At 45.7% G+C, this 27,043-nt stretch overlaps 2 protein-coding genes across 2 annotated transcripts in view; one reads left to right on the top strand and one right to left on the bottom strand.

Moving 5' to 3' along the window:
* Positions 1–1,454: 1,454 nt before the first annotated feature.
* Positions 1,455–2,913, bottom strand: LOC147881029 (uncharacterized). The gene is made up of 4 exons (XM_087370287.1): positions 2,223–2,913; positions 1,976–2,130; positions 1,724–1,844; positions 1,455–1,515 (listed from the first exon to the last, which is right to left on the bottom strand). Coding segments are annotated over exons 1-3 (606 nt in total). The 5' UTR covers positions 2,672–2,913; the 3' UTR covers positions 1,455–1,515; positions 1,724–1,842.
* Positions 2,914–3,592: 679 nt separating this feature from the next.
* The window catches only part of 5-FCL (5-formyltetrahydrofolate cycloligase), a 35,481-nt gene continuing 12,030 nt past the window's right edge, over positions 3,593–27,043 (top strand). The window contains exons 1-2 of the mRNA XM_087369685.1: positions 3,593–3,969; positions 4,047–4,178. Coding sequence (XP_087225811.1) covers positions 3,819–3,969; positions 4,047–4,178 — 283 coding nt within the window. The 5' untranslated portion in view covers positions 3,593–3,818. The remainder of the gene's footprint in view (positions 3,970–4,046; positions 4,179–27,043) is intronic.

Below are 27,043 nucleotides of genomic sequence, written 5' to 3'. Positions count from 1 at the left end.
AGCCGGGAGGAAGCTGGTGTAGGGGGTCCATGGGGGCGGCCTCTAATGTTGGAAGGAAAGGCTAGAGGTAGCCGAGAGCCTCTTAGGTTGGCCACAATTGGCGGTAACCCACGAGCCTCATAGGCCAACCATGATCGGCGGTAGCTACAAGCCTCCTAGGCCGACCGCAAGAATTTCTTGCCCCATGAAAGTGAGAGGGCATATCATGGCTAGTGTCAAACATGAGAAAGTAGGGAAGAGGCATGGGGAGGCCTTACAAGGAGAAAGCCAACCAGATTTTACCCGCGGAGTCAAAAGCTGCTCAGATTCCGACTGGGAAGGGTCCTTTTGTGGCCGTCAAGGGAGGTGGGGAGGCTAGGAGTGTGACAGGTGGCAAAGAAGGTGCCGGATTTTTCAGAGTGACGCTAGAGTTTAAAGGAGGGATTAAGAGTTTTAAGAGGTCTTGATCCAAGGGAGGAGATGTACCGTCAAGGTCGCTGATCGGATCTAATCTCAGCCGCATTAAATTGACCAACCTTAAAACACTAGAAAATGACAGCGTACTCAAACAACCGGAAAAACAGTCAACCAAAAACTAACAACTCAGTTGATAAAAATGGCAAACTTAACCACGAACTGGCACATCATCCGAAAAATAGACAACACTCTCCACACTGATTACACATCAGCATAAAATAGACAAATTACAACCACCAAAAATTTTAATAGAATATTAAATAACATAGAAAAATTTTAATAAACAACTAAAACCGGATAACCGGTTGGAATCCATTTACAATCGGTAACCATTCAAAATTGAATTGGTTGATTGAATTTATTCATATTTACACCGGATCATCGGCTCCAAGTTCAAACATAAAACCTAAGCCATAACTGGCATTATATACATAACAAAATTCAAACCAGCACCAACTGAACTCACTTCTTCTCCATTGAAGCACCACCAACATTAAAATTGTAAACACAGTCTTTAAAACTACGCCAAAAACGAACGAACCACCCACAAAACTTTGCCAGACGACCTTGTAAAGCTCCTCCATCCAAGAAATGTCATTAAGCTTCAGCAAAGCTTCATCCTCATTATTAGGAATATTCCACAAAGAAGCATAACCCCCAACACACACAATAGCTTCACCGACAGTTCCTGCACAAATAGGAACACGGCCAGATCCATCACCATCTCCAACTACTGCTTCGTCAACAACATCTTCCGCACCAAGAGAGAACATAGGATCAACATGAAGAGAGAAATTAGAACCAAGGCCATCGCCAGAAGAACCACCGCAAGAAGAGCCACTACCAAAAGATCCACTGAAAGAAGAGCCACTGTCAGAATATCCACCAAAACCATCAACACCAATAGAACCACCCGTAGAAAATTTAAGACCAGTAGCAACAATTTGAGAAACACCAATACAATCTCGTCTAGAAAGAGTCAGATCACGAACAAGATTCCCACGTCCAGCAACAATAGCTCCACGACCTGCACCAATTGCTCGAACAGGCTCCAAATCCCTATAACAAACACCATCAACCTTTCTAGAATAAACCTCCATATTCTTCCTCAAAACTTCATCATAACTTCTCAAATTCCCATCCTGGCCGTAAGGATTCGCAACCAACTCCAATGCAGTATCTACCCTGATACTCTCACTCCTATCGTATTTAACGAAGCTACTAGCCCGCTTATGACCTGCTACATCTACAAGAACCTGACACAAACCCAACCTTGTAGCTAAAGTAGCTCGCAAACTCTGATTATTGAAATTGCCATCAAATCCCATAGACTGCATCATAGTCTTCACAAATTTACTCAAACCCTTCAAACTCACCCGATTACGATTGTACCACACTTGCATTAACACAGAAATTAAACACAAAAATCCAAAAACAAAATCAAAACAAACATAAACATACAAAGAACAAAACGACAGAAACATTACCACTATAACCGGCATGAACATATGCATTGCAGAATTACAACCATTTGCATCTTCAGGCATATGCTTCTCCAACTGATCATATGTGACAATGACATCCTGCTCGTGAACTCGAACAGGAGGATGCATGTCCTCCTCTAAAAAATGAGTCTTATCAACATGGTAATTCTTGCTCAGACGTTGATTAAACCTGCTAAAAAAATATATAAATAACAACAAAGCAACGAAAAACCACAAACACAATGAAACAACACAAAAATACAAAAACAAACGACGACTTACTCAACATAATCACCCAAAGTATCAGATCCATGAAGAAAATCACCTTGTATAACATTGTAAAGCTCTCTCCCACCACGTATGCAGAAACGTGCAAGACAATAATACACAAACCTCCTCTGCAAACCCCGAGGATGATACACAGAGTAATCAATATCATCAAGCAGATTCCTCTCGTTGGAGAAGCCAACAATGTCCACCTTCTTTTGCGGCTTGCATGCACCTTCTTGAACAAATCGGTTCATTGACATCACAGTGTAACGATGAGCACCAGCAAATATCGAATTTTTGCAAATATCAAAAGGTATTTCGTCAACACCTGTCGCAGCAATACAAATTTTTTGCTTCCGTGCAATTATTCTCCCAAATGCACGAAACATAGCCATTAAAGAACCCGCAGGAAACAATTCACCATTGATTTTAAGAACCTGCATGAAAAACTTTTCCAACATTCCACTAAACTCATGAAGATCAAGATCTTCAAGCTTCACACTTAAATCCAAACCACTGAACTTCCGCCAAGCATCAAAATGAGTACGAGCCCATAGATCCTTCTCTGTGCTACGGTCATGCACAACTCCACCAAGACGGGACAACTCCGCAGGATCAATCTCCAAAAACAGAACATCTTGACAAATCCCCGAAGAACTAGAAACTCTCACCAGTTTCCGAGGACAAGGAACACTAGAAACATCAGAACCTCCTTCACCACGACCCTACCTGTTGCACGATGACTTGCTGCACAACGAACCCGAACACCTCGACCACTCCCAACCAGAACCTCACTACCATCTCCACCGCCTGGATCAAAACTCACACCTCGACCACTCCCAACCAGAACCTCACTACCATCTCCACCAGCCCGAATCCCAACTAGTTCAGATGTTGCTACCTCTGTCGAAACACCTCCAAACTCCTCACTATATCCTAAAGCAAAAGAAGGTCCATCGCAAACGTCGAGCACATCCATTCCCTTCACCAATCCCACTCAGAAACTCTAGCATGCACGCTCACATCCGTCTCACTGCGTCTCACTATGCAGAAACTTCACTCACTCCGTCTTACTCAAGTCCGCAGAACTGCTCTCTGTCGAGCTCTCCAACCTATATCCAAGCTGCCTCAAAACACGGTGTAAACGAACACTCATGCATAGGACACCAATCCAACCACCGCACCGCCACATGTAGGTCACAACAGCTGCCGCTACCCACGTAGACACATATTGAGACCCACTCCGCCACATCACGCACCACTTCGTCACATCACGCACCATACAAGACGCCACATCACTCCACACTACCACCACGTCACTCCACACTGCCAGCTCAGCACGCCACGTCAACCTCCCAACGGCCCTTGACGGCCGAGAAAGTTCACCGGTCGGCCTTTCCCGGTCGGAAACCGGTTGAGATTTGGCTCCAGGCCCTCCGACCGGTCGCCAAATCTCATCCAGCTTCCTCCCGGGAAAGACTTCCGAGTCCTCGAGGGGCTACTCTTTAAGAGTTAAGCTCTATTTGGAATGTTTGAAGTGTCAATAATGGGTCTCACGATGGAGAGGGTTTAGACTCAGGAGCTCTGGCTCGGTTGCTGGGGCACCGAATGAAGGGGCTGCTTCACCTCCCTCAGCTGCATTCAGCATCTCACCACGCCGGAATCGCCTCCATGGCCTCTATCCTTGAGCAGAAACAAGCCCTTAGATCTCACATCCGAAGGCAGCTTCGGCTGCATAATCCTTCCCTCAGGACAGAAGGTATTCGCATTGGAATCTTAGATTGTCCTAGCCAAACTGACAACACCGCATGATTGACATTCTCCCCTTTCGTGCAGATGCTCCCATCCAGAATCATGTATTAGAGGCTCCCTGGTACCAAAATAGCTCCAGTATTTGCGCGTACATCAGTTGTCCATCTTTACGGGAAGTTGACACGTCGTTGATCATCGCTGATATATTGCATTCCGGTGTGTTCCAACTTGAACCTAAAATTTACTGCGTTGGTTTCGCACACGTTGTCTGATTGTGGGGAAGGACAATCTACAGTATTATAATTTCTAGTGACTTTTGAATGTTGGAAGGTAGGTTTGCCATTAGGTTGAATTTTCATCCTTCACATCTAAAGGTAGGACATTATTTTCCATCAGATTGCATCTTATCGAAGAATTCATCCACATGATCTGTCACTTGCACATGCTGTGTGTTGTGACTCATCCTTTATGCTTGAGGACAAGCAGTATGGGCAGTCCTAGCAGACGAAAGACAAAAGAGAGTAAGATACACAATTAACCAACAACGATTGAAAATATGGAGGGAGGTGAATTCTAGAAAGTCAAAACTCAGTAGAGTAACTCTACACCATATCATTGTGGTGGTATCCGTCAACTCTCCTCTCAATGGTATGCCTAAAGCTCTCATGGAAACGCCTTAGATGACCCAAATTCATCCCATGGGAATGTAGCAAACTATTGGGGAAACCCAGACTAAAATGTTAGTTAACTACCCCTAACGTTTTTGTAAAATCTGTCATTTTTAACATACTTGAAGACGGAGCTGCACAAAGGCTTTTGGTAAGGATACCTACCACAGATGACCCAAATTCATCCCATGGGAATTTAGCAAACTATTGGGGAAACCCAGAGTAAAATGTTAGTTACTACCCCTAACGTTTTTGTAAAATCTGTCATTTTTAACATAGTTGAAGACGGAGCTGCACAAAGGCTTTTGGTAAGGATACCTACCACATTGTTTGTAGATGGACAATACAATATTGAACTTCAAATGATAATTTTATGCGAGTATGAAGAACATGACTCGTTTGCAATGGGAATGCAACTTTCGGATTAAGTGGGAATGGCTTGAGTGAAGGTCATGTTTAAACAACGTACATTCCATAATGGATTGTTTCTTGCTTTACATTCAGGTTACTGGATAAAAGAAATATTCTCATTTCTTTCTTATTGAGTCACCAAATGCATGCTGTGACTGATGAGAAACAAAAGTCAGATGTGCGTCCATCATTAATATCTCTTGCCCAATATGTGCGCGTGTTGCACCCATGAAGCTTAAAGTCATTGTCTGTAGCAGAATGTAAACAAAAATGAAAACAACATGCACATGTATGAGAGTCTCTTTTGCCTGACATTTCAATGTGCGGCTAGCGGGCGCTGCATTAATTGACTCAGCAACTATTGTAGCATCGGCAATGCCTGGCCTCACTGACTACAAAACAAGTGGCTGCCTATGAAGTGGCTTCATGATAAGTGGATCCACAGACTTGCTGTACTGTCTGCCAGCCCACCAGATAAGGGCCGACTGGCCCTTCTTCCTGACCCACAGCCTATGTAAGGCCATTCTCCTGGTGCCTTTGTGCCGGCCCTTATGTCCACTATTTGGGCTCCTGGATGGGCTATACCAGGCTCCAGCCCTTATGTCAGTCTAAACTAGGGCTTACTGTCAGCCCTAATTGCTGACCAGGATGGACTGTCCTAAAATAAACCTAAGAAGGATTACTGATGTATGCTGCCCATGTGGCAGCCAGCTTTCAGCCCACATGGCAGGTCCGTTCCATCCCCCTACAGGTGCCACTGTGACACCATCTACACCCATACACATAAAGGTGTGAAGCCCATTTGTCCTCATTTTGGGGCTCATAGATGTGAGCATTGTTCCTCATATTCAAACATGTAGATGCTGAAGATGTCCTTCATTGGTAAACTGTCTGCTAGATAATTTGTTCATAACGGGACACTTCATGCCAACAAAGTAATGGTATTTATTTTCTTAGCAAACTTCTACTCATGAATGTTAGTTTGTGCAACAATTGAGCTCTTCTCAGGCTTGTCCAAGTGGTCTTCATAAACTTACGTTAGTGGGCTCATAGATGACTTATTCATTCCAGACATTCCAAACTTTAATGCACAAAGATCCAATTTGTTTCGGTGGACGAATTCATCCCCTGAGTTTAGATATGTTAATTGTACAGCTAGTGGAAGCTATTTGTAGTTTCTTAGATCTATGATAAATGATAACAACGTGAGTATGTGTGTTGCTTATCATATTCTCTTTGTGTTCTTTGTTTCATAGAGATCCTTCAAGATCTCCCTTGCCTTCAGTGCTATCTGCATCAGCTGGATATGGGGTATCACTGAATCCATAGTTGTCCTGATTAACACGGTGACTGCATCCTTCAGTCTTCACTCCATAATAATATCTGGATCTACTGGAATTGTAAACTTTTTTTGGGCATCCATGACACCGATGGGTTTCAGCTCCATTCCTTTTGTGACCTCCCAGATTTCCCTAGCCACCAGATGGCTTTGAATATTTACTTTCCATCTTCAACTTCCCAGCCTCACCAAAATGTGGAATGAGTGAGCTGGATGCCATGGTAGGGTGTAGATGACCAGAAGTGTTTTAACCTTTCCTGCACTCACTGCAAGCCAAACAAAACATACTGAATGAGTGGAAGCTTGTAAGCTCCTCCCTCCTCGGCAAGGATACCACCCTTTAGTTTGAAGGTGGTCTTGAATGTAGATCTCCTAGGATCTGTGTTCAACATTGTTGGAGCTCAATAAGTTGGGTTCAGACGTAACCTTTAGTGGAATTTGTGGTGTCTGGAAGGACATTTAGAAATTGCACAGACTCATGATTTTTGACTCTGTTAGGGAACGAAAAGAGAGATTGAGAGATCACGTGACGTCATTTCAAACAAGTTCACTCCGTGTGCATGAGAAAGATAACACAAAGAAATATGTCTTACAAAACCTGCCAATATATTTACTAACACCTACAGCATACTGTTGCTGAGGCAAGGTACCAAATTTGGCTTCATACACCTTACCTATTAACATGTGGACCTCTTCTACCTTTCTCTAGATTTGCTCTACAATGTGCTCCTAGAAGGCTCCAAAAAGTGCTGCAGATTGACTACTAGGAGAGGCCCAAAGGCTCACCTTTTATAGGGGCTGATTACTCAAGACTGTTAATGTGAGGAGGCATTTCACCATTATGATGGGGAAGGAGAGTCAGTTCATAACTTCTGTGGTGAAGGTGAAGATTCTCATAGATTAGCTAGCGGCAGCTGGTCACAAGCAATTGGTAATGTAGTAAGCTTTTCGGTGGTTAAAATGACAACTCTTACGGGTGGAGAACAGACAAATTCCATTACGTTCGAGGAATTGGGCCCATTTTTGTTCTTGGTGGCATGTATGATGGGAACAACACCGAAGAAAAAGCTTGTGGCCAAGAGGAAGATTGGAGAAGGTAAGTCTCAGAAAAATAAGGATGCCAAGGATTTAAAAGATGTTGGGAACTCTTTTGATGGGAAAAGCAAAAAGAAGAGCAAGAACAAGAAGAAATGCTTCTATTATGACAAGCATGGATATTTTACGAAGGACTGTAAGAAGAAGAAGACTGACTAAGCAAAGGAGGACTAGTCAAAGACGGGATCCAACACTCATTTGTCAATGTTGTAAAAGAGGAACTTTTCTTGGTGATGACTCCGAGTCTCACTAAGATGAATTTTTCAAACCCGGGGGTGACGGTGTTGTGGCAACATCAAGGAGTGGTGATCAAGATATTTCTCTCATCGACCCTCTACCATATGTCAAGACTCAAAGATCCAAATTTCGAGAACTCCTGTAGGGTTTTCACAACCGGCCACATCATCAACTGCAACGTTTAATCTTACGGCAGGAGTTGTTGAGAGCCCTTGTTTGGCCGACAACAGATATTCTCTTGCTTTAGGAGCACATGCTTTTAGTTACGAACGTCCGCAAATGGAGATGCCTTCGTCCAAGTGGGGCTTGAGTATTTGGTCCTCGGGAATGGGGCACAACGAGGGGGCTTGCATCTTATTGGGGGAAGGCTCATTGCCTCAGGGGTGTATGATTAGGTAAAGCTCATACAGTGGAATGCACAGTGTAAATAGAACTAAGGATGGGGAATATCCAAGTAGGGATTTCAACGTTTATGCACCTATCTACCGACATTGGAGAGCACCCTTTTGGAGGCAACTAACATAACATCTAACAAACATGGATTCTTGGTGACACGTCCCAACACTCCTGAAACCCCTGATCTGCAAAACAACCACACACAACATCAGAACTGAGCAGGCTGCTCACCACCCAACCGTGACATCTACGGGATGTGATCCCGAATCAGAAGATGTCCCCTCCGAGCCACGAGCTGAGCTACTGGCACGAACTCCCAATCAGATCCAAACCAGCCTGGTGTCCCATACCACCAGGTGGCGCTGTGAAGCCCTGGATCTGCCACTGGGCCTTGGGCTACGCTAAGATGCAGGCGCGCGTCCGCGACACAATCCAGGATCAGACCTAGCACCTGGGAACGAGACTTGCTCCCAACTGCACACTGAGAACTAAACCCCCTGGGCCTCTTTTATAGACTCGGGCCCCGGCGCCAAAAATAGCGAAGACCTATAAATAGTTCGTACCCTTGCCACTCAACCCGAGAATCAAGCCTGCCTAGCTCTAAGCCTCCCCAGGCTAACCTGAGCTAGTTCTGTGTACCTAGTACACGTCAGATACCAATCCGTGCACATGACATACTCCCCCTCCTCTCAGAACTCACTCCTGAGTTCGCTAAGAAATCCGGAAATGTTCTTTGGAGGTTTTGTAATGTCTCCCATGTTGCATCCTCCTCAACACGATCCTTCCACTTAATCTTGTATTCCGTGATAGTACGATTTCGAATCTGTCTTTCACGAAATTCAAGAATAGATTCAGGTTCGTGAGGAATAAAAGTCAAATCTGTAACTTCTATAATCTCATGAGGAGAAACAAGTTGATCATCTGCACCCAATACTTCTTTCAGTCTACTGACATGAAAGACTGGATGTACTTTAACATCAGGAGGCAATTCTAGTCGATATGCAACTAGTCCAATTCTTTTAATGACCTTGAATGGGCCACAGTATCTGGGGGATAATTTCGGAACCAAACCAGTACTTAGGCTCTTGGATTCCTTAAGAATTCTCAAATATACCATCGTTCCTTCAGAGAACTCTTTGGGTGAACGATGTCTATTAGCATAAAATTTGTCCCGATCTTAGGCACTTCTAATAGACTCCTTGGCAAACTGCAACATTTCCTGCATGTCTTGCAAGAAGTTCTTAGTAGCATCATTTTGAATCCCTTTTAATCCTACCATAACTGGTGACTTAGGTTGAAACCCGTACATAAGCATAAAAGGACTGTAACCTGTACTAGAATGCTTTGCACTGTTGTAAGCAAATTCAATCATGGGTAGATAATCTTCCCATGAAGACTGTCTCTTAGATACATATGCCCGAAGCATGTCTTCAACCAACTGGTTGACCTTTTCTGTACTGCCATCGGATTGTGCATGATCCGAGGAACTCATACTTAGAGTAGTTTCCAACTTCTCAAATACAAGTGTCCAAAAGTTACTTGTAAACTTTGAGTCCCTGTCACTGACTATGTTAGATGGCAAACCATACAGCTTGAACAAGTGGTCCACAAACTCGTGAGCCAACTGAACAGCTGAAATAGTTGTTCTTGTAGGTAAGAATCTAGCCATTTTTGTCAAACGGTCGACTATGACCCAAATAGAGTCATGACCCTTGCGCGTTCGAGGCAAACCAGTAATAAAGTCCATGGAAATACTTTCCCATTTATTACCTGGAATCTGTAAAGGCTGTAATAAGCCCGCGCTTCTAAGGCGTTCAGCCTTAGTAACCTGACAAACTCGGCAACCTACCACATAGTTCTGTATAAATGCACGCATCTTAGGCCAATAAAAGGTATGCTTCACAAGAGACAGAGTCCTATGTATACCTGGATGTCCCGCACTAGGAGCATCATGACACTCCCAGAGAATCTTGGATTTAAGGTCCAGAACATCAGGCACACAAATCTTTTCATTTCGGAACAGCAAGCCGTTCCTAATCATCCACTGACCTCCCACCGCCTGTATCCTAGGTGGCACAATTCTGAGTCCTGGTCAACCATGGAGCTCCCATCCTGGACTCTCTGCCAATAAGAACTGAAATGACTATCAGTTGCGTATAGCCCTCTCAAGGATTGAAATAGGTCTGAGGATATTTTCGTAAATGACAAAGCATTTACAAACTTAACTCGACTTAAGGCATCCGCCACACTATTCAACGAACCCTTACGATAACGTATTTCGAAATCAAAATCCTGCATTAACTCTGCCCATCTAGCTTTCCTTCCTCTTAATTCTGAGCCATCACACACATACTTAATTGACTGGTGATCAGTCAATACAAGGAACTTTGAACCATACAAGTAGTGTCTCCAAACCTTGAGAGCATACACTACAGCATAAAGTTCCTTCTCAAGTGTGGGCCAACGATACTGGGTGTCGTCTAGCTTCTTACTCTCAAAAGCTACAGGTCTGCCCTCTTGGAATAGAGCTGCCCCAATCGCATAATCACTCGCATCGGCCTCTAAAACATAAGGCCGGGTAGGATCGGGTAATGCAAGAACAGGTGCTTCCTTGATAGAAAACTTGAAGGTTTCAAAAGCCTTGTTCATTGCATCATTCCAAGAGATCGGCTGGGTAGACTTGCGTCCACGACCTTTCAATATGTTGGTCAAGGGTGCCGTGATATGTGAATAATCACGCACTGACTTCTGAAGAAATACCGTAAATCCTAGGAAAGAACGAAGTTGTTTCACAGTCTGAGGGATAGGCCATTCTAAAACCTTCTGGATACGATCCAGATCAATGCTAATACCTTCAGAAGAAATCTTGTGTCCTAAGTAAATGATCTCCTTCATAAAGAAGTCACATTTACTCATCTTGGCATAAAGTTTATGCTGTCTTAGAACAAGTAAGACAACCCGAAGGTGTCCTATATGATCCTCAAGCGTTTTACTATATACCAAGATATCATCTAAGAACACTACAACAAATTTGCCCAAGAAATCCCTGAACAAATCGTTCATCATCTGCTGAAAAGTAGCAGGAGCATTGGTCAAACCAAAAGGTAATACGAGGAACTCGTAATGACCATACCTAGTCCGGAATGCGGTCCTATCTATGTGTTTAGCATAGATACGGATTTGATGATAACCCGTGCGCAAATCAATCTTAGTGAAATACTTCGCTCCGGCCAAACGGTCTATCAAATCATCAGAACGAGGTAAAGGATAGCGGTTCTTAATTGTAACTTTATTTAATCGTTTATAATCTATACACATTCTCCAGGAAGAGTCTTTCTTCTTTCTTAAGAGGACAGGTGCACCTCAAGGTGATTTACTTGGGCGGATATAGCCCATATTCAGGTAATCCTGAAGCTGGATAGCTAACTCATCCTCCTCTACCTGGCTCATCCTATAAGGTGGTACACTGATAGGTTGAGCCCCTGGGACTAAGTCTATGCGATGATCTACTGCCCGTTCTGGAGGTAAACCTTCCGGCAGTTGAGCTGGGAATACGTCCTTAAAATTATCTAATAACATTCTCAATTCACGGTGTTCAAACACACTTAATTCATTTTTGTTAATTACCGAAACAACAAATGAAGAAAGTGGAATCAAAACACATTGATAGACATCATAATGAGAATTGTTTAATATATTCCGAAGCTGCATCGCAGATACAATAGGTCCCTGAGAAGGGGGAATCTTATCACACTGAATACAAAATTGGGTGTCCTTGTCTACAAAAGAAAGCGTATGCTCCGTCCATCCGATCTGGATATTGTGGGTTTTAAACCACTCTATCCCGATCAGCAAGTCTACATGCTCTAGATGCATAACATAACATGTGAGAGCTCCTGTGTAGGCTTGAATCCGGATGGGAAGCGCTTCAACCTTGCGATCCCAAAACTGCTTGCCAGCTGGAAGCTGCACCTCGTAGGTGTGGTCGCTAGGTACTGTGGACAGCCCCATCTTCTGCACAAATTTGTAATTAGCAAAATTGTGAGAGCTACCCGGATCAAAGAGAATGTGAACCTGTTGGTCCCTAACTTCTCCATAAACTCGGAAAAGATCATGGGAACCAAACAACGAAGTATTAAAGGTACAATTGCAAGAAAGGGGGCAGGTAATGACATTTACTGAAATACCTGTCAGCGTAACTTGGTTGGCTCCCTTGGCTGCAGTACGTGGACCCGCCTGGAGCTTCGGTCCTAGCACCAACTTTTGGTTCTTCCGCTTAGGACACTCATTCTTTGTGTGGCCCCGCTCCTCGCAATAAAAACATCGGCCTTCTTTCTTGAGCCTGAGAGTGCGAAGGAAACGGGCCTTACCATTCTTCGCAGGAGTTAAGCTTTTCCTGGAGGCGTTGTCCGTAGACTTCGTCTCCCCAATACCAGTCGCATGCTGAAAGAACTTGCGTTTGTTCTTTCCACTCGTTTCGGTAACTGTGGTTGCCTTGGTACCGGCCATGGTATCATCATATATGCGCGCATATGTCATGGCCTTCTGCAATGTTGTGCACTTGTTGTTCTTAATCTGTAACTTATAGGAGTTTGGCAAACCATCCACGAAAAAACCTAACAAGGTTACAGGATCCATTTTAGTGGCCTTGGTTTGCAGATCCCTAAATCTTTGAAGATAAACTTCAAAGGTCAAATTCAATTTTGACATATCGAGGGCCTTGAGCTTGCCGACGATATCGTAGTCATCTTCCTTCTTCAGGAACTCCTTCCTGAAGATGCCCTCAAAATCTGTCCAAGTATCAGGCTTAGGCTGGAGTTCTTTCCACCAAAGCAAGGGTTTACCTGACATAAACCCTGCTGCAAGCTGAATCTTTTTCTCATCTGGATAGGGGTGGAATTGGAAGTGTACTTGCCACTTGTGCAACCAAGTGTCAACTACCTCCTCTGTTCTTGATTTTTGGTCACCTGGAAAAGGATCCGGAGTGATATTCGGGCCTAGCACGGAAGCCATGGCATCCACATGCGTGAGTGCCTGAACCGTGCTAGCCAGAAGAGTCAGAGTTGCTTGTATCCCCTGGAGTTGCTGTGTCAACCCCGATTGATTAGCATTGACCTGCTCGAATTTACCATCAAGAGCAGTCGTAAACTCACTGAAGGCTTTCTTAGTTATCAGGTCGTCATAGAGACCCTGATCATCCTCTCCCACTGGAGTGTAATCTAAGTCCTGCTCTCCCATGGTGAACTCGGGATTTTGAGCATCAGACATGGCTAAAATCTGATTTGATTACAAACGGAGAGAAATAACTGACTGAAACGAAGCACAGAGGAAGATGGAGCAGAAGAAAACCGTCCCGAATGTAGCTGACGGAAGGAGATGCTGAAATCTGGCGAATCGGAAGACCACGAGTCACGGAGCCTCCCCGAACCCGCAAGCCGGAAACGCGTGCTGCAGTAGTAGCTGTACGGTCTGCTGACGCAGGCCGTACTGTTGTGGGCGTTGCTGGTACGGCTGCTGACGTGGCCTGTACGGCTGCTGACGCAGGCTGTACGGTGGCTGTAGGTACTGGCGCAGTCACTGTTCGGTGCAGCAGCAAGTACAGGGACTGGCGAAACAGTCCGTACAGGCTGTACGGCTGTTGCAAAAGCTTCGAGAACCGTGCAGGGCTGACGCAGGCAAGGGCAGATGCGAGAAGCTGATCGAAAACAGGGCGATGCTGATGCAGGCCGTACGGACGAGGCTGGCTGGGCACGGATATCGAGGTAGGGGCTCGAAACTCGAGGCTGCTTGTGGGTAGCCTAACACCCAGCCCCCACCTATATAGGGTGCAGGGCTGCCTTATTTGGAAGCTGGGCTTCCAAAAAAAACCGAGCCCCTCCAGCTTTGGAGGGGTGCTTTTTCGAAAAAAGCACCTCCCTCCTGCGCAGGCTGCACGCAGCTCTAGGCGCAGGCTGTGGACAGCCTATTGCGCTGGTTGTGGACAGCCTATTACACAGGCTGTCTAGCCTCTACTGCCTCGTCTACTCCGCCCCTTCCTCGGCTCTGCATCCCTTCCTCCCTTGCTGTCTTTTCCCAGCACATCTCTCCTACTTTTCTGCTCTATTTCTCCTCCCTCTAAACTTCTCTTAGAGGCCTTCAGAAAATTCGATTCTCTCTCACTCCTATTCTTCTTGCTTTTCCAGATATCTCTTCACCCCTTCTACCCCAGGTAGCCAGCAAAAACTCAGCAGGAAATTTCGAAATTTAGGGCATACCTGGAAGAGAAATCCGTCAAAAATTCTCGCATCAGAAGTTCCTACCTCAGGAGCTGGCTCTGATACCAACTGACACGTCCCAGCACTCCTGAAACCCCTGATCTGCAAAACAACCACACACAACATCAGAACTGAGCAGGCTGCTCACCACCCAACCAACCGTGACATCTACGGGATGTGATCCCGAATCAGAAGATGTCCCCTCCGAGCCACGAGCTGAGCTACTGGCACGAACTCCCAATCAGATCCAAACCAGCCTGGTGTCCCATACCACCAGGTGGCGCTGTGAAGCCCTGGATTTGCCACTGGGCCTTGGGCTACGCTAAGATGCAAGCGCGCGTCTGCGACACAATCCAGGATCAGACCTAGCACCTGGGAACGAGACTTGCTCCCAACTGCACACTGAGAACTGAACCCCCTGGGCCTCTTTTATAGACTCGGGCCCCGGCGCCAAAAATAGCGAAGACCTATAAATAGTTCGTACCCTTGCCACTCAACCCGAGAATCAAGCTTGCCTAGCTCTAAGCCTCCCCAGGCTAACCTGAGCTAATTCTGTGTACCTAGTACACGTCAGATACCAATCCGTGCACATGACACTTGGGTTGTTGGAGGAGACTTCAACAACCTAGAGTTCAAGGAGGACAAGCTCAAGGGGGGCACCTTTCGTTGCCATGCCTTCTTGAAAGTGGGCACATGGGAGCAGTTCATCTTTATCGCAACGAGCCAAGACCCTTGGCAAGAGGATGAGTTTTCTAGGGATCCGAGGTTCTCTTCAGGCATAGCCGACACGATCAGTTATGGGAGAGAATGGGCAGATTCTACCTAGGGGACTAGGCCATGCACAAAGGAGGTTCATGTTGGAAAACATGGCCAGTTGCCACGTGTCACGTCCAAGGGGTGCACCGGCGGGTACGGTGGTCTCACTCCTCGTCCCATAGCCATGCAGAGCCTCTCCCACATCCAACAAAAAGCCGGCGGGATATTGGGAGAGGGGCTCAAGCCTTATTATATCCAAGGATGTCTTGATGTCACTATTGCATACGGGATTTTCTCTCCAATGTGCATGTGTCACCTACGCATCAAGGGGCCTCAATGCCCCTCCTTAACCCATATTTGTTCCAATGTACCACAAGGGGGTTAGGACCACACCAAGGCCATAGGCCCATATTTCCAACTCCCCCCCATGGGCCTAACACTACGAGGTAGATCTTGGTCAGCCAAATACCACAGATCACCCACACAAGGCACGCTCAAATACCACTGACCACCCACATAGGGCATGGTTAGAGAAAGATGTCAACCACCCACACAGGGCATGGTTGACCAATCAAATGCCGCCCACACTTCACAAGACCTGACTGACGCAGGCCATTTTTCAGCGCCAGTTGTCGTTTCTGCATATTCTTCAATTCTGGCCATAGAGAAGCAACTGCTATTTATTGTAGTTCGAGCACAACGTGGGTCACCACTCCCATGTGTGCACGGTTTTTGCTGTTAGGGGTGGGAAGGTCAGGAAGGAGGGTTGGCAAGGAGGTGAGGAAGGGAATAGAGGCTAGGGTAGTAGTGAGGGCACTGACTGGGAGATTAGACCAAAGGAGGGAGAGCTCTCTGGTGGTAGCCTTGAACTTGTCTGGACCTTTGTCAACAGAGCATGTCCTGTGTCTTGAGGCATCCCCTTCGCTCGAAGATCAAAGAAATCCTCCCTCTTTAGGAAAACCATCTACAGAGGGTGAGGCATTCTTAGTTTCATTCTTTGTGAGTCTAGCTAAGGTTCCATCCTTGCCTGTTGTCGCTTCTAGATCCATCTCCTCCAGTTCATTGCTACGTGCTTGCTGACTTTCTTGCCCTCCACTCTAGTCGAACCCTCCCTCAAAGGGATGACGCAAGGGGTTTGCGAGAGAGAAGGTTGTGGCTTTTGATTGGGTGGTACGCAAGTCTACGCCCCCCTCTCCCCTCTTCTCTTTCCCTTCTTTCCCTCCTGCTCTTGATCTAATTGGCTCTAGGGATGAGAGGAGGGACGACTCATGATGCATACACAAGCCTTGCGAGGTGGCCCATCTATCTATAATGTAGGCACACACAGGCATTGTCTTTGGTAGACCTAAAGCCTCAACTTGCTACTTGAAGAATCCTCCCACCAAGTTCTCAAGAAGTCTTTGGTGGTTGGGTGGGTCACCATCAATCACATCTTTGGGACTCCACCGTCTAAGGGTACCGAGGCTATTGAAGTCAATGTCTCGAGTACTGCACCAAAACAAGCCCCGATAGTAGACAAGATGGATATGTACTCCTTAGAAGGCTTGGAAAGCGCAACATAACTAGACACCTCCGACATGATGGAGGAGAGTACCATGGATGGAGAAGACCCAATGTGGTCCAACGTAAATTAGGCTTTGCTCCATCGACGCTTGATGTCCACACTCCAGGGAGCTAAGCTGTAGTAGAAACACTACCCTCGCATTAGGTGGTTTCGTCACCTTCTAGGGCTAGACTCACCTGGACCCAATCTCTAATTTCTCGTTATGTCGCGCTAAGGCCAATGATGTGCCCCACCATTGCTCGATCTTGCAGGGAGAGAATAGATTTTTAATATCAATTGTTTCTCCTTTGGGCAAAGGGAGATTTAGATGGCGAAGAGTGTTGAGGGTGCTGCCATGTGGGCCCCTCTGGCCGGACCAAAGCCTAGATCACGAACTCCTTTATCAAACAAAACTGCCACCTGCTAACTCAAAGGCGAAGGGGAGAAGAAGAAAAAGGACGATAGGTCATTGGCCCTAAGGTGAATAGGCTAGCAAGGAAGGTGGTAAGGCGGTTGGAAGGGGCTTTGAAAGAGAAAAAGAACAAATGTCAAATGGTTGATTAACAATGAGCGGGGCGGAATGCCTTTGTAGGGTTGCTCCAAGTTGCAAATAGCGAGAGAGCTTAGAAGAAAATTCATAGGCGATAGAAAGGGCTAAGACCCTTTGGCTGGTGTTGGAGGGTGGAGAGGCCCCAATTATGCCAGAAGCAAGCAAAGGGCTCTTTGAGGCCTTGCTTGAGCCCACAATGAGTTAGAAAATCCGGCTGATGAGCACAAAGCGGGCGGTAGATAGAAACTGGTCTGCAACATTGTGCCCGTAACTGTGTGTACAGCTGTATACACTATACTATACCTTTCATATATAATAGATTATAGAGGATAAGGAAAGATTAGGGATGTTCTAGCACCCACAAATTCTTGTGCTCTCTCTCTCTCTCTCTCTCTCTCTCTTACAGGTTCCACAATTTTGCTGCGCTCAGAACTAGTATTAGAGCCCCACGGCCCAAGCCTGTGGGGTGTGCGTGGGACGAGAGCTTCGCATCGAGGTATTTCTTAGTAAATTGGAAGTTTGTAGAGCTATCAGTTGGCGACAATTTTGCTATGTATAGTTTTGGTATCGGAGTTATCATTGAAAAGATATTGGCTGTCCAAAGCAGGGAAAGTTGCTGCAGATTCTTGTAATTTCAGCACTTTGACTGGCCACTGCAGTTGGCACATTTGGGGCTGATTTGTTGGTGCTTTTTTGGCATATTTGCATTGCTTTTGGGCGTGTATATTCAGTTGTCATTATGACTTCTTCATCGGAGAATGCATTGTTTAATATCGAGAAGTTAGATGGCACGAACTTCTAGTACTAGAAGAAACAAATTTACAATGTATTGGTGCAGAAGATGTAGGTGAGACCTATCAAGGTCAAAGGTGTTAAGCCAGATTCCATGGATGCGGATGATTGGCAAGAGCTTGATGAGCTTGCTAGTCGACCATTATGTTGACACTTTCAAAGTCGGTGTACTTCAATGTGAAAGACACGAAGGGTGGTGCTTATGGAGTGTGGCAGAAACTATGTGATTTGTATGACAAGCAGAGTGCGGCGATTTAGGTGTATTGGCTCAAGAAACTCATTGACCTTCGTATGGAGGAGGGGACTTATATGTCCAACCATTTGAATGGGTTTAATACTATCTTCAGTTAGCTATCGGCGAAGAAGATCGCATTCGAGGACTCGATGAAAGTCATTGTTACCTTGAAAGTTGGGATACTTTCAGGACGGCCGTTAGCAACTCTGCATTTGCTGGTGGATTTACTAGTGCCGATGTAGAGAGTAGTTTGCTCACAGAGGAGGTGAACATGAATAACATCTTTGGCACAAAGAGCTCTAGTGCACTTGCAGTGAGAGGCAGGTCTAATGCGAGGGGGAAATCTCCCGAGAGAGGTTACAAAGGCAAGTTGAGAAGCAAGTCTCGTAGCAGAAAAGACTTGGAGTGCTTTTGCTATGGCAAGAAGTGCCACATGAAGTAGGACTGTTACAAGTGGAAGAAGGAAAAAGGCAAAGGACAGGAGAAAGATGACGACAAGAAGGAAGACAACGGCAAGGCAAAGTTAGAGGAAGTGAATGCAGTGACACATGTTCATGATGTCAGTGATGAGAGCGATGTACTCTTGGTATCTACACTTCCATGTGCTTTTCTCACTACAGCAAATGGATCACTTGCACTGAACTGGATCATTGATTCAGGTGCATCTTTTCATGTCACTTCACACAGGGACTGGTTTGCGTCTTATGATGTGAGAATGAAAGGATGTGTTTGTTGAGGTAATGACCATGTATGTGATATCATTGGAGTGGGAGACCTACATTTTCCTTTTGCTAGTGGGTCTACCTTTGTGTTGAAGAATGTGCATCATGTGCCAAACCTCACCAAGAGCTTGATTTGTACAAGACAGCTAGATGATGTTGGCTATCATACTTTGTGAACCAGTCTTGGAAGATATTGAAGGGTTCGTTGGTCATAGCCAAAGGGTCCAAGTGTGGGATATTGTATTCCTTACAAGTATCTGGTGCAAAAGATAATGTGATTGCCATCACTGAGCAGCCGTATGTTTCTTTATGGCATTGCAGGTTGGGGCACATGAGTCAAAGTGGAATGGAAATTCTCTCTCGTTTGCAATATGTCCCTTCTTTTACCATGTACGAGCATTGCATTTATGGTAAGAAGATTAGGTCATCACATAGGAGATCTCTTGGAAAGAGAGACTGAACCATTGGAATTGGTTCATAGTGATGTGTGTGGAGCTATGCCTACCATGTCATTCTAGGAGCATCGTACTTTATTACAGTCATTGATGATGCTACACGAAAAGTATGGGTTTATCCTTTATGAAAAAGGAAAATGCCGTTGATGCATTTCAGAAGTTCTTGGCATATGCGGAGAATCAGTCGGGGAAGAAGCTTAAATGCTTGCGGATTGATAATGTTGGAGAGTACACCTCATGCTTTTCAGAGGTTTTCAGATATGCGTGGCATCAAGGGGGACTTGACTACTCGGGAAAACCCGGAGCAAAATCATGTTACTGAGAAGATGAATCGCACCATATAGGAGAGGAACCGTAGCATGCTTTCCAAGGCTGGTCTTTCACATGGTTTTTGGGCAGAAGCTGTTATGACAGCAGTGCATTTGATCAATCGATCATCGAGTAGCCGTTGGACGGAAAGGTCCCTGTGTTAAGCCAGGCAATCTCCAATTCTCCAGGATCAGATAAATAGGTACAAACACCACTGGTGCCTCTCCAAATTCTGTCAAAGAAACCTCGCATCGGAGGCAAAAACCACAACCAAAGAAATGTCAAAAGCCCCGGTGCAGAGGAGAAACAAAAATAAAAAATTATTTAAAAAAAAAAAAATATTTTTCTGGTCTGACCAGATCTGGCCGACCAGATCTGGCCGACCAGATTGACCTGGTCGGTCAACTCTGACCAGGTCGGTCAACCTACAGGTTGACCGACTTTTTCTGCCCCTTCCTATTTAAAGGGGGGGGGGCTAGGTATTCCATCATCATCTCTTCTCCAGCTCCAGAGGTTCCTGCACACCCTGAGCCACTTCTGCCTCCTGGCTGCCTCCTCTGCTGCCTCAACTTCTGCCTCCTGGCTGCCTCCTCTGCTGCCCTCTTTTCTGCCCCAGATCTGCTCCTTCTTTCTGCTCAGATCTGTCCTCCGTTCTGCTCAGATCTGTCCTCTTTTCTGCTCAGATCTGTCCTCCTTTCTGCTGCAGATCTGTCCCCTTTTTCAGCTCCAGATCTGCCCTCTTTTCTGCCCCAGATCTGCCCCTCCGTTCTGCTCCAGATCTGTCCCCTTTTTCAGCTCCAGATCTGTCCACTTTTCTGCTCCAGAACAGCCTTCCTCTCTGCTTCAGTTATGCTCTTCTTTCTGCATCAGATTACCTCCAACTTCCGCTCTAGATTCCGTTCTTTCTATTCCAAATCTGCAGCAACCCCTTCATCAGTTTGTTGTCTCAGATTTGGTTCAGTTCCAACTTGTGGAGCTAGTGCAGAAGTCCACTACAGTTGTCAGGACTGAAGTTTGTTTCAGAGCTTCTCTTCACTTGTACTAAGTTCCGTTTGTGATATATATATCTTCTTCAGCCATTGATTGTCTTCAGTATTGTTTTATTTGTCTCCAAGTATTTTCTTTATATGGTATCAGAGCCAGGTGTGCCAATCGACACCTGAGCCTTGATCTGGAAAGCTTGGAAGATAAATCATCACCTGAAGATGTCTTCTCCCTCTTCTCCGAAGCGATCTCAGCCTGAATCAACCTCTATTCAACCATCACCTTCGACATATGTCGAGAGAGAGTCTGCTAGGATTGAAGGTGATGAATACCTCTCCAAACTCTTTAAAGAATTTGCTGAATTCCAGAAATGGAAGGAACTTGAAGCAGGTACCCGCACACCTCGTGCCTCTATCTCTCCACGGTTCTCTCCAATACGTCAACAAGGACCTCTATTCAACTCAGAAGAAGCTGAGCAACATCTCAAGTTCGGTGCCAACGAAGAACAAGTATCCCCTGACGAAAGAGGACAGACCGGCATGAGAACATTGGATTATTCGACAGTGCCTATTCCACAAGAATCAGTGCAAGGTATGATGCCCTATTCCCTTAGTGCAACTCCTTCTGTTATGCAAGGCATAGGAACAAGTAATCACGAGGACACAGATCCATACATGCATGTGAACACTCGCAGACGAGAAGGAAGAAATGCGTCTGACAATGAGTTTGCTTTCGGTTCACATCCCTCCCTCCCTCCCTTCCCTCTCATCTCTTCCGCTGCCATCTTTCCTCCAGTGGTTTCTCATCCTCCTCCTTCTCCCATGCCACTGGATTCCTATAGTTTATTTCCCTCTATCTCTCCCGCTGCTTCTTTTTCACCTCTCATGTCTTATCCCGCCTCTCATATTCATCCCTCCCCCTCAGGACCTTTTTCAAATTCCTTTATTCCTCCGGTGATGCCACCTCTCCCTTCTTCTCACTCTGCTACTATTCCCAATTCTCTTCTGCCTCCTCCGGTTGCTTCTCCCTATCATTCTATTTCTTCCCCTCACCTTGTCTCTGCAACAGCCAAACATGCTTTCACTGATATGACTCGTTTTAACGGGTCTAATTATACCACATGGTCCAATCTTATGCGCCATGTGCTTGATTCTCAAGACCTATGGGAACTCGTTCAAGGTACCGAATCGCCACCTGATCCTCATGTTTATCCTCCTCAGGTAGTTCGTTCGTGGCGACATCGTAATGCCACTGCCATTGTTGAAATTATGCAAGGTCTTTTACCTGAATTTCACTCTCAATTACAGCATTTTGATCTTGCCTCTGAGCGATGGGCACATCTCACTGACCGCTATGCAGCTTGAGATCGTACTCGTCGTATCAATCTTGACCATGATCTCCAACAATTCCAGATTCTTGCTGACGATGATCTCAAGGTTAAACTAGCCGATTACCGGCGGTTAGTTGCTGAATTTGCCACAACTGGTCCTCCCAAATCTGAGGATGACCAAGTTACTTTCTTTTTAAATAAACTTCCGCCCAAGTATTTCAGTTTTATGCAACAAATCATTTCTCAACCTTCTCTTCCTACTTTTTATGAGTTTGAATGTCAACTTTTGCGTTATGCTGGTCTTTACTCTCAGGTTCACCAAAAACATAGCATTCCTGCTTCAGAGGGGGCTCTTCTCTCCGGGATTCCAAAAGATCAACCTAGCTCCGGAAAGCCCTCTCCTACTCCTAACCCCTCTAGTAGTAAACCCGCCTGGCACTCCCTTCCCAAAAAGAATAGATTTTGTCAGCATTGCCAGAGAGTTGGGCATATTGACGATGAATGTCGCTCCAAAGCCAAAGGCCTTCTTCCTCAGCCTCCCACCATGACTCCTCAACCACCCCGTTGGACTCCTCAGCTCCCTACCACGACTCCTCAACCACCCCGTTGGACTCCACAGCCCCCTACCACGACTCCTCAGCCACCTCGTTGGCGTCCTAGGGGTGGTCCTCCTCCTCCTCCTCCTCCTTCGAACACTGGTCTCTGGAGACCCCAGGGCCATGTCACTAATCACTTCACTCCTTCTCCTCCCTTTATAACTCCTGAAGGTCTGTCTGACTGGTCCACCGGAGATTCTCTAGACTTCACTTCTCAAGCCTTGATCCATATCACCGAGCTTGACTCCTCCTCTTCCTTATCTGGGTCAGCTTTTCATACTCTTTCATGTGACTCTAAATCTTCTTGGATTGTGGATAGTGGAGCCACTCATCATATGACCCCTCATCCTGATCTCTTCATTTCTCGCCAACCGGCAACAGGGGGAGTTCGTTGTGGCAATAACTCTGTTGCTACTATTCATGGTGTTGGTTCAATAACTTTTGATACTGACAAAGGTCCCAAACTTGCTCAATTGGATCAAGTGTTTTATGTGCCCCAATTAGGGGTCAATCTTCTTTCTGTTCATCAACTTTGCCTCCTTGGTCGCACAGTGCTATTTACAAAGATGCATGTTGACATCATAGATGAGTCCTCGGGACTCCTTCTAGCTCGAGGTGATGCTCAACCTAATGGTCTGTACTTTATAAATCAATTTCTTGCGACTCCCTCCCCTTGCGGTTCTGAGTTTCATCGGCTTTACGGTAATGCTACCCTAAAAGATCCAACTGACACAGAACGATTATGGCATTATCGTCTGGGACATTTGTCCTATGACTCTTTATATGAAATGTCTCGGGATCATCTAGTTGATGGCCTACCTAAATTATCGCGCGCTAAAGATATTTGTCATCCCTGTCAATTAGGTAAACAAAGCCGCACTCCTTTTCCTTCTCATTCCACTTCTCGAGCCAGTGAGATTTTGCGTCTAATTCATCTCGATATTAGTGGCAAATCTCCTGTTCCGTCCCTCAATGGTTCACATTATTTCTTTTTAATTGTGGATGATTACTCTCGCTATCAATGGGTGTTTTTCATGAAAGAGAAATCCGACACTTTTTCTTTTTTTGCTACTTGGGCTCGCTTGGTTATGAACCAAACAGGCAAGTCTATTGGGATTGCTCGTAGTGATAATGGTGGTGAATTCATTTCCCATGAATTCACTCAATTCCTTCAAGAGCATGGTATCCAACGCCATCTTACATCTCCAAATTCGCCTTCCCAAAATGCTCGTGTCGAACGGCGACAACGTACTGTCATGAACATGGCCCGTTCCATGCTTTTTGCAGCCGAGTTGCCTGAACGTCTCTGGCCCGAAGCCGTCAATACTTCTGTCTATATCCTTAATCGCTGTCCTACTCAACCCATCTTGAACATGACGCCTTTTGAGGCCTTTTATGGCTATCGTCCTTCTATTTCTCATCTTCGAATCTTTGGTTGCCGCGCGTACACTCATACTCCCAATGATACTCGCGGTAAACTCGAACCTCGTGCTGAACTTTTTCTTCTAGTTGGCTACTCGGCAGAAGCCAAAGCTTATCGATTATTTGATCCTCGTACAAACAAAGTTTTGGTTCGCCGAGATGTGGTCTTCGATGAAAGAGCAGTGCTTAAAAATTCCTCTATTCTCTCTACTAATGACGTCTCCACCCCAGTTCCTTCCGACAATTCTCCACCCGAAATTCCTTCCTCTCCTCCCGAAACATCTCTCCCCCCACCCATTGCTTCTCCTCACGACCCACTGCCTCGCTGGTATCGTCAAACTATGAAGGATTCCGGGATTATTCCTGTCGAACTTCCTCCTTCTGGTCCGCGCCGCTCTACTCGAATAACTTCTTCTACTGCCACTGCCTCTTTTTTTACCACGGCCTATATCATACATTCTGAACCTGCCACTTGGCAGGAAGCAGTTAAAAATCCTGCGTGGCATCGTGCTATGGAACAGGAGCTTGAAAGTATTGATCGCAATCAGACCTGGATCTTGGTCAATCGACCCACTCACAAAAAGGTCATCGGAACCAAGTGGATCTTCCGAACAAAACTCAAAGCCGATGGCACCCTGGACAAATACAAAGCCCGCTTAGTAGTGCAAGGATTCCGCCAAAAACATGGTATCGATTATGAGGAAACCTTTGCCCCTACTGCTCGGTTAACTTCCTTTCGTCTTCTTCTTGCCTTAGCTGCTCATCACCACTGGACTATCTATCAAATGGATGTCAAGAGTGCCTTTCTCAATGGCTACCTTGATGAAGAAGTCTATGTGACTCCCCCACCAGGTTTTTCTCCTCCTGGCCATGAAAATAAGGTTTTCCGTCTCCGCAAAGCTCTTTATGGTCTCAAACAAGCACCTCGATCATGGTTCCACCGAATAGACACCTTCCTCAAAACTAATGGTTTTCATTCTACTCCCTTTGATCCAAATTTATATATCCATCATTCGTCAGAGGGGGTCTGCTTTATTTTACTCTATGTCGATGATCTTTTGCTTTTAGGCTCCACTCCCACTACACTTCAGTACATTAAAACTCAACTCAGCATCACTTTTGAAATGACTGATCTTGGTCGGCTCTCCTATTTTTTAGGCATGGAAGTTGTACAACATTCTGGTGGTACTTTTGTTTCTCAACAGAAATATGCTCTTCAACTCCTTGATCAAATCATTCCTCATGAGCCTAAGCTGGCTGCCACTCCCTTAGATCCCACCGTAAAGCTCTCAAAAGGCTTGGAGTCTCCTCCCTTTGATGAACATCTCTATCGCCAGGTTGTTGGCAAACTCCTCTGGCTCCTTCACACTCGTCCTGATCTTGCTTACTCCATCTCTATTCTCAGTCAATATTTTAATGAACCCAAGCTCACTCATTGGCATGCATGTATTCGTATCTTGCGGTTCATTCGTGGTACTTACTCTTATGGTTTACATTTCAGACCAGGACTAACCCTACAGGGATACACTGATTCTGATTGGGCTGGTGACCCGGACAATCGTCGTTCTCATGGCGGCTATATTTTCTCGTTTGGCTCGGCACCTGTTTCTTGGTCTAGCCGTAAACAAGAGACTGTTGCTGGTTCTTCTACTGAGGCTGAATACCGGGCCTTGTATGATTGTACCACAGAGGCCATATATCTTCGACAGTTTTTGGCAGAATTGCACTTTCCTTGTACTGAACCCACGATCCTCTACGTCGACAACAAAAGTGCCATTGCTCTCGCAGGCAATCCCATTTTTTCCAACCGCACCAAACATGTTGGTGTTCACTTTCATTTTACTCGCGAGCAAGTGGAACTAGGTACTATTCGGTTGATCTATGTTCCAGCTGCCGATAATCATGCTGATATTCTTACCAAGCCGGTTAATCGCCCTACTCTTGAGCATCTCTGCCCACGGTTGGGGATTGGTTTACCTCCTCCTCTTTAACAGTTTTTTTCTCTCTTTGTGTACTTAAGGAAGTGAACAAATCCCCTGCGAGGGCACTCCTTCAAGTCTTTCTTTTTTGTACCATCATCTGGGCATTTAGTGAAGATGAAAACCTACTCTGTAGGCATCTCCATCTAAATGAAAACCCCACCCAAAAAAAAAAAAAAAAAAAAAAGGCTGATGAAGATGATAGATCACTCATGGAACACCTCTTTGCTTCTCCTGTCTGCATTGGACATTGAGAGGGGGTGTTAAGCCAGGCAATCTCCAATTCTCCAGGATCAGATAAACAGGTACAAACACCACTGGTGCCTCTCCAAATTCTGTCAAAGAAACCTCGCATCGGAGGCAAAAACCACAACCAAAGAAATGTCAAAAGCCCCGGTGCAGAGGAGAAACAAAAATAAAAAATTATTTAAAAAAAAAAAATATATTTTTCTGGTCTGACCAGATCTGGCCGACCAGATTGACCTGGTCGGTCAACCTACAGGTTGACCGACTTTTTGTGCCCCTTCCTATTTAAAGGGGGGGGGGCTAGGTATTCCATCATCATCTCTTCTCCAGCTCCAGAGGTTCCTGCACACCCTGAGCCACTTCTGCCTCCTGGCTGCCTCCTCTGCTGCCTCAACTTCTGCCTCCTGGCTGCCTCCTCTGCTGCCTCAACTTCTGCCTCCTGGCTGCCTCCTCTGCTGCCCTCTTTTCTGCCCCAGATCTGCTCCTTCTTTCTGCTCAGATCTGTCCTCCGTTCTGCTCAGATCTGTCCTCCTTTCTGCTCAGATCTGTCCTCCTTTCTGCTGCAGATCTGTCCCCTTTTTCAGCTCTAGATCTGCCCTCTTTTCTGCCCCAGATCTGCCCCTCCGTTCTGCTCCAGATCTGTCCCCTTTTTCAGCTCCAGATCTGTCCACTTTTCTGCTCCAGAACAGCCTTCCTCTCTGCTTCAGTTCTGCTCTTCTTTCTGCATCAGATTACCTCCAACTTCCGCTCCAGATTCCGTTC

This window comes from Dipteris shenzhenensis, chromosome 31, assembly GCF_047967505.1.
Source record: "Dipteris shenzhenensis isolate YYH24624 ecotype China chromosome 31, Dip_SZ_1.0, whole genome shotgun sequence".
In the NCBI taxonomy this organism is placed as follows: domain Eukaryota; kingdom Viridiplantae; phylum Streptophyta; class Polypodiopsida; order Gleicheniales; family Dipteridaceae; genus Dipteris; species Dipteris shenzhenensis.
This window is presented reverse-complemented; position numbering and strand designations above follow the sequence as displayed.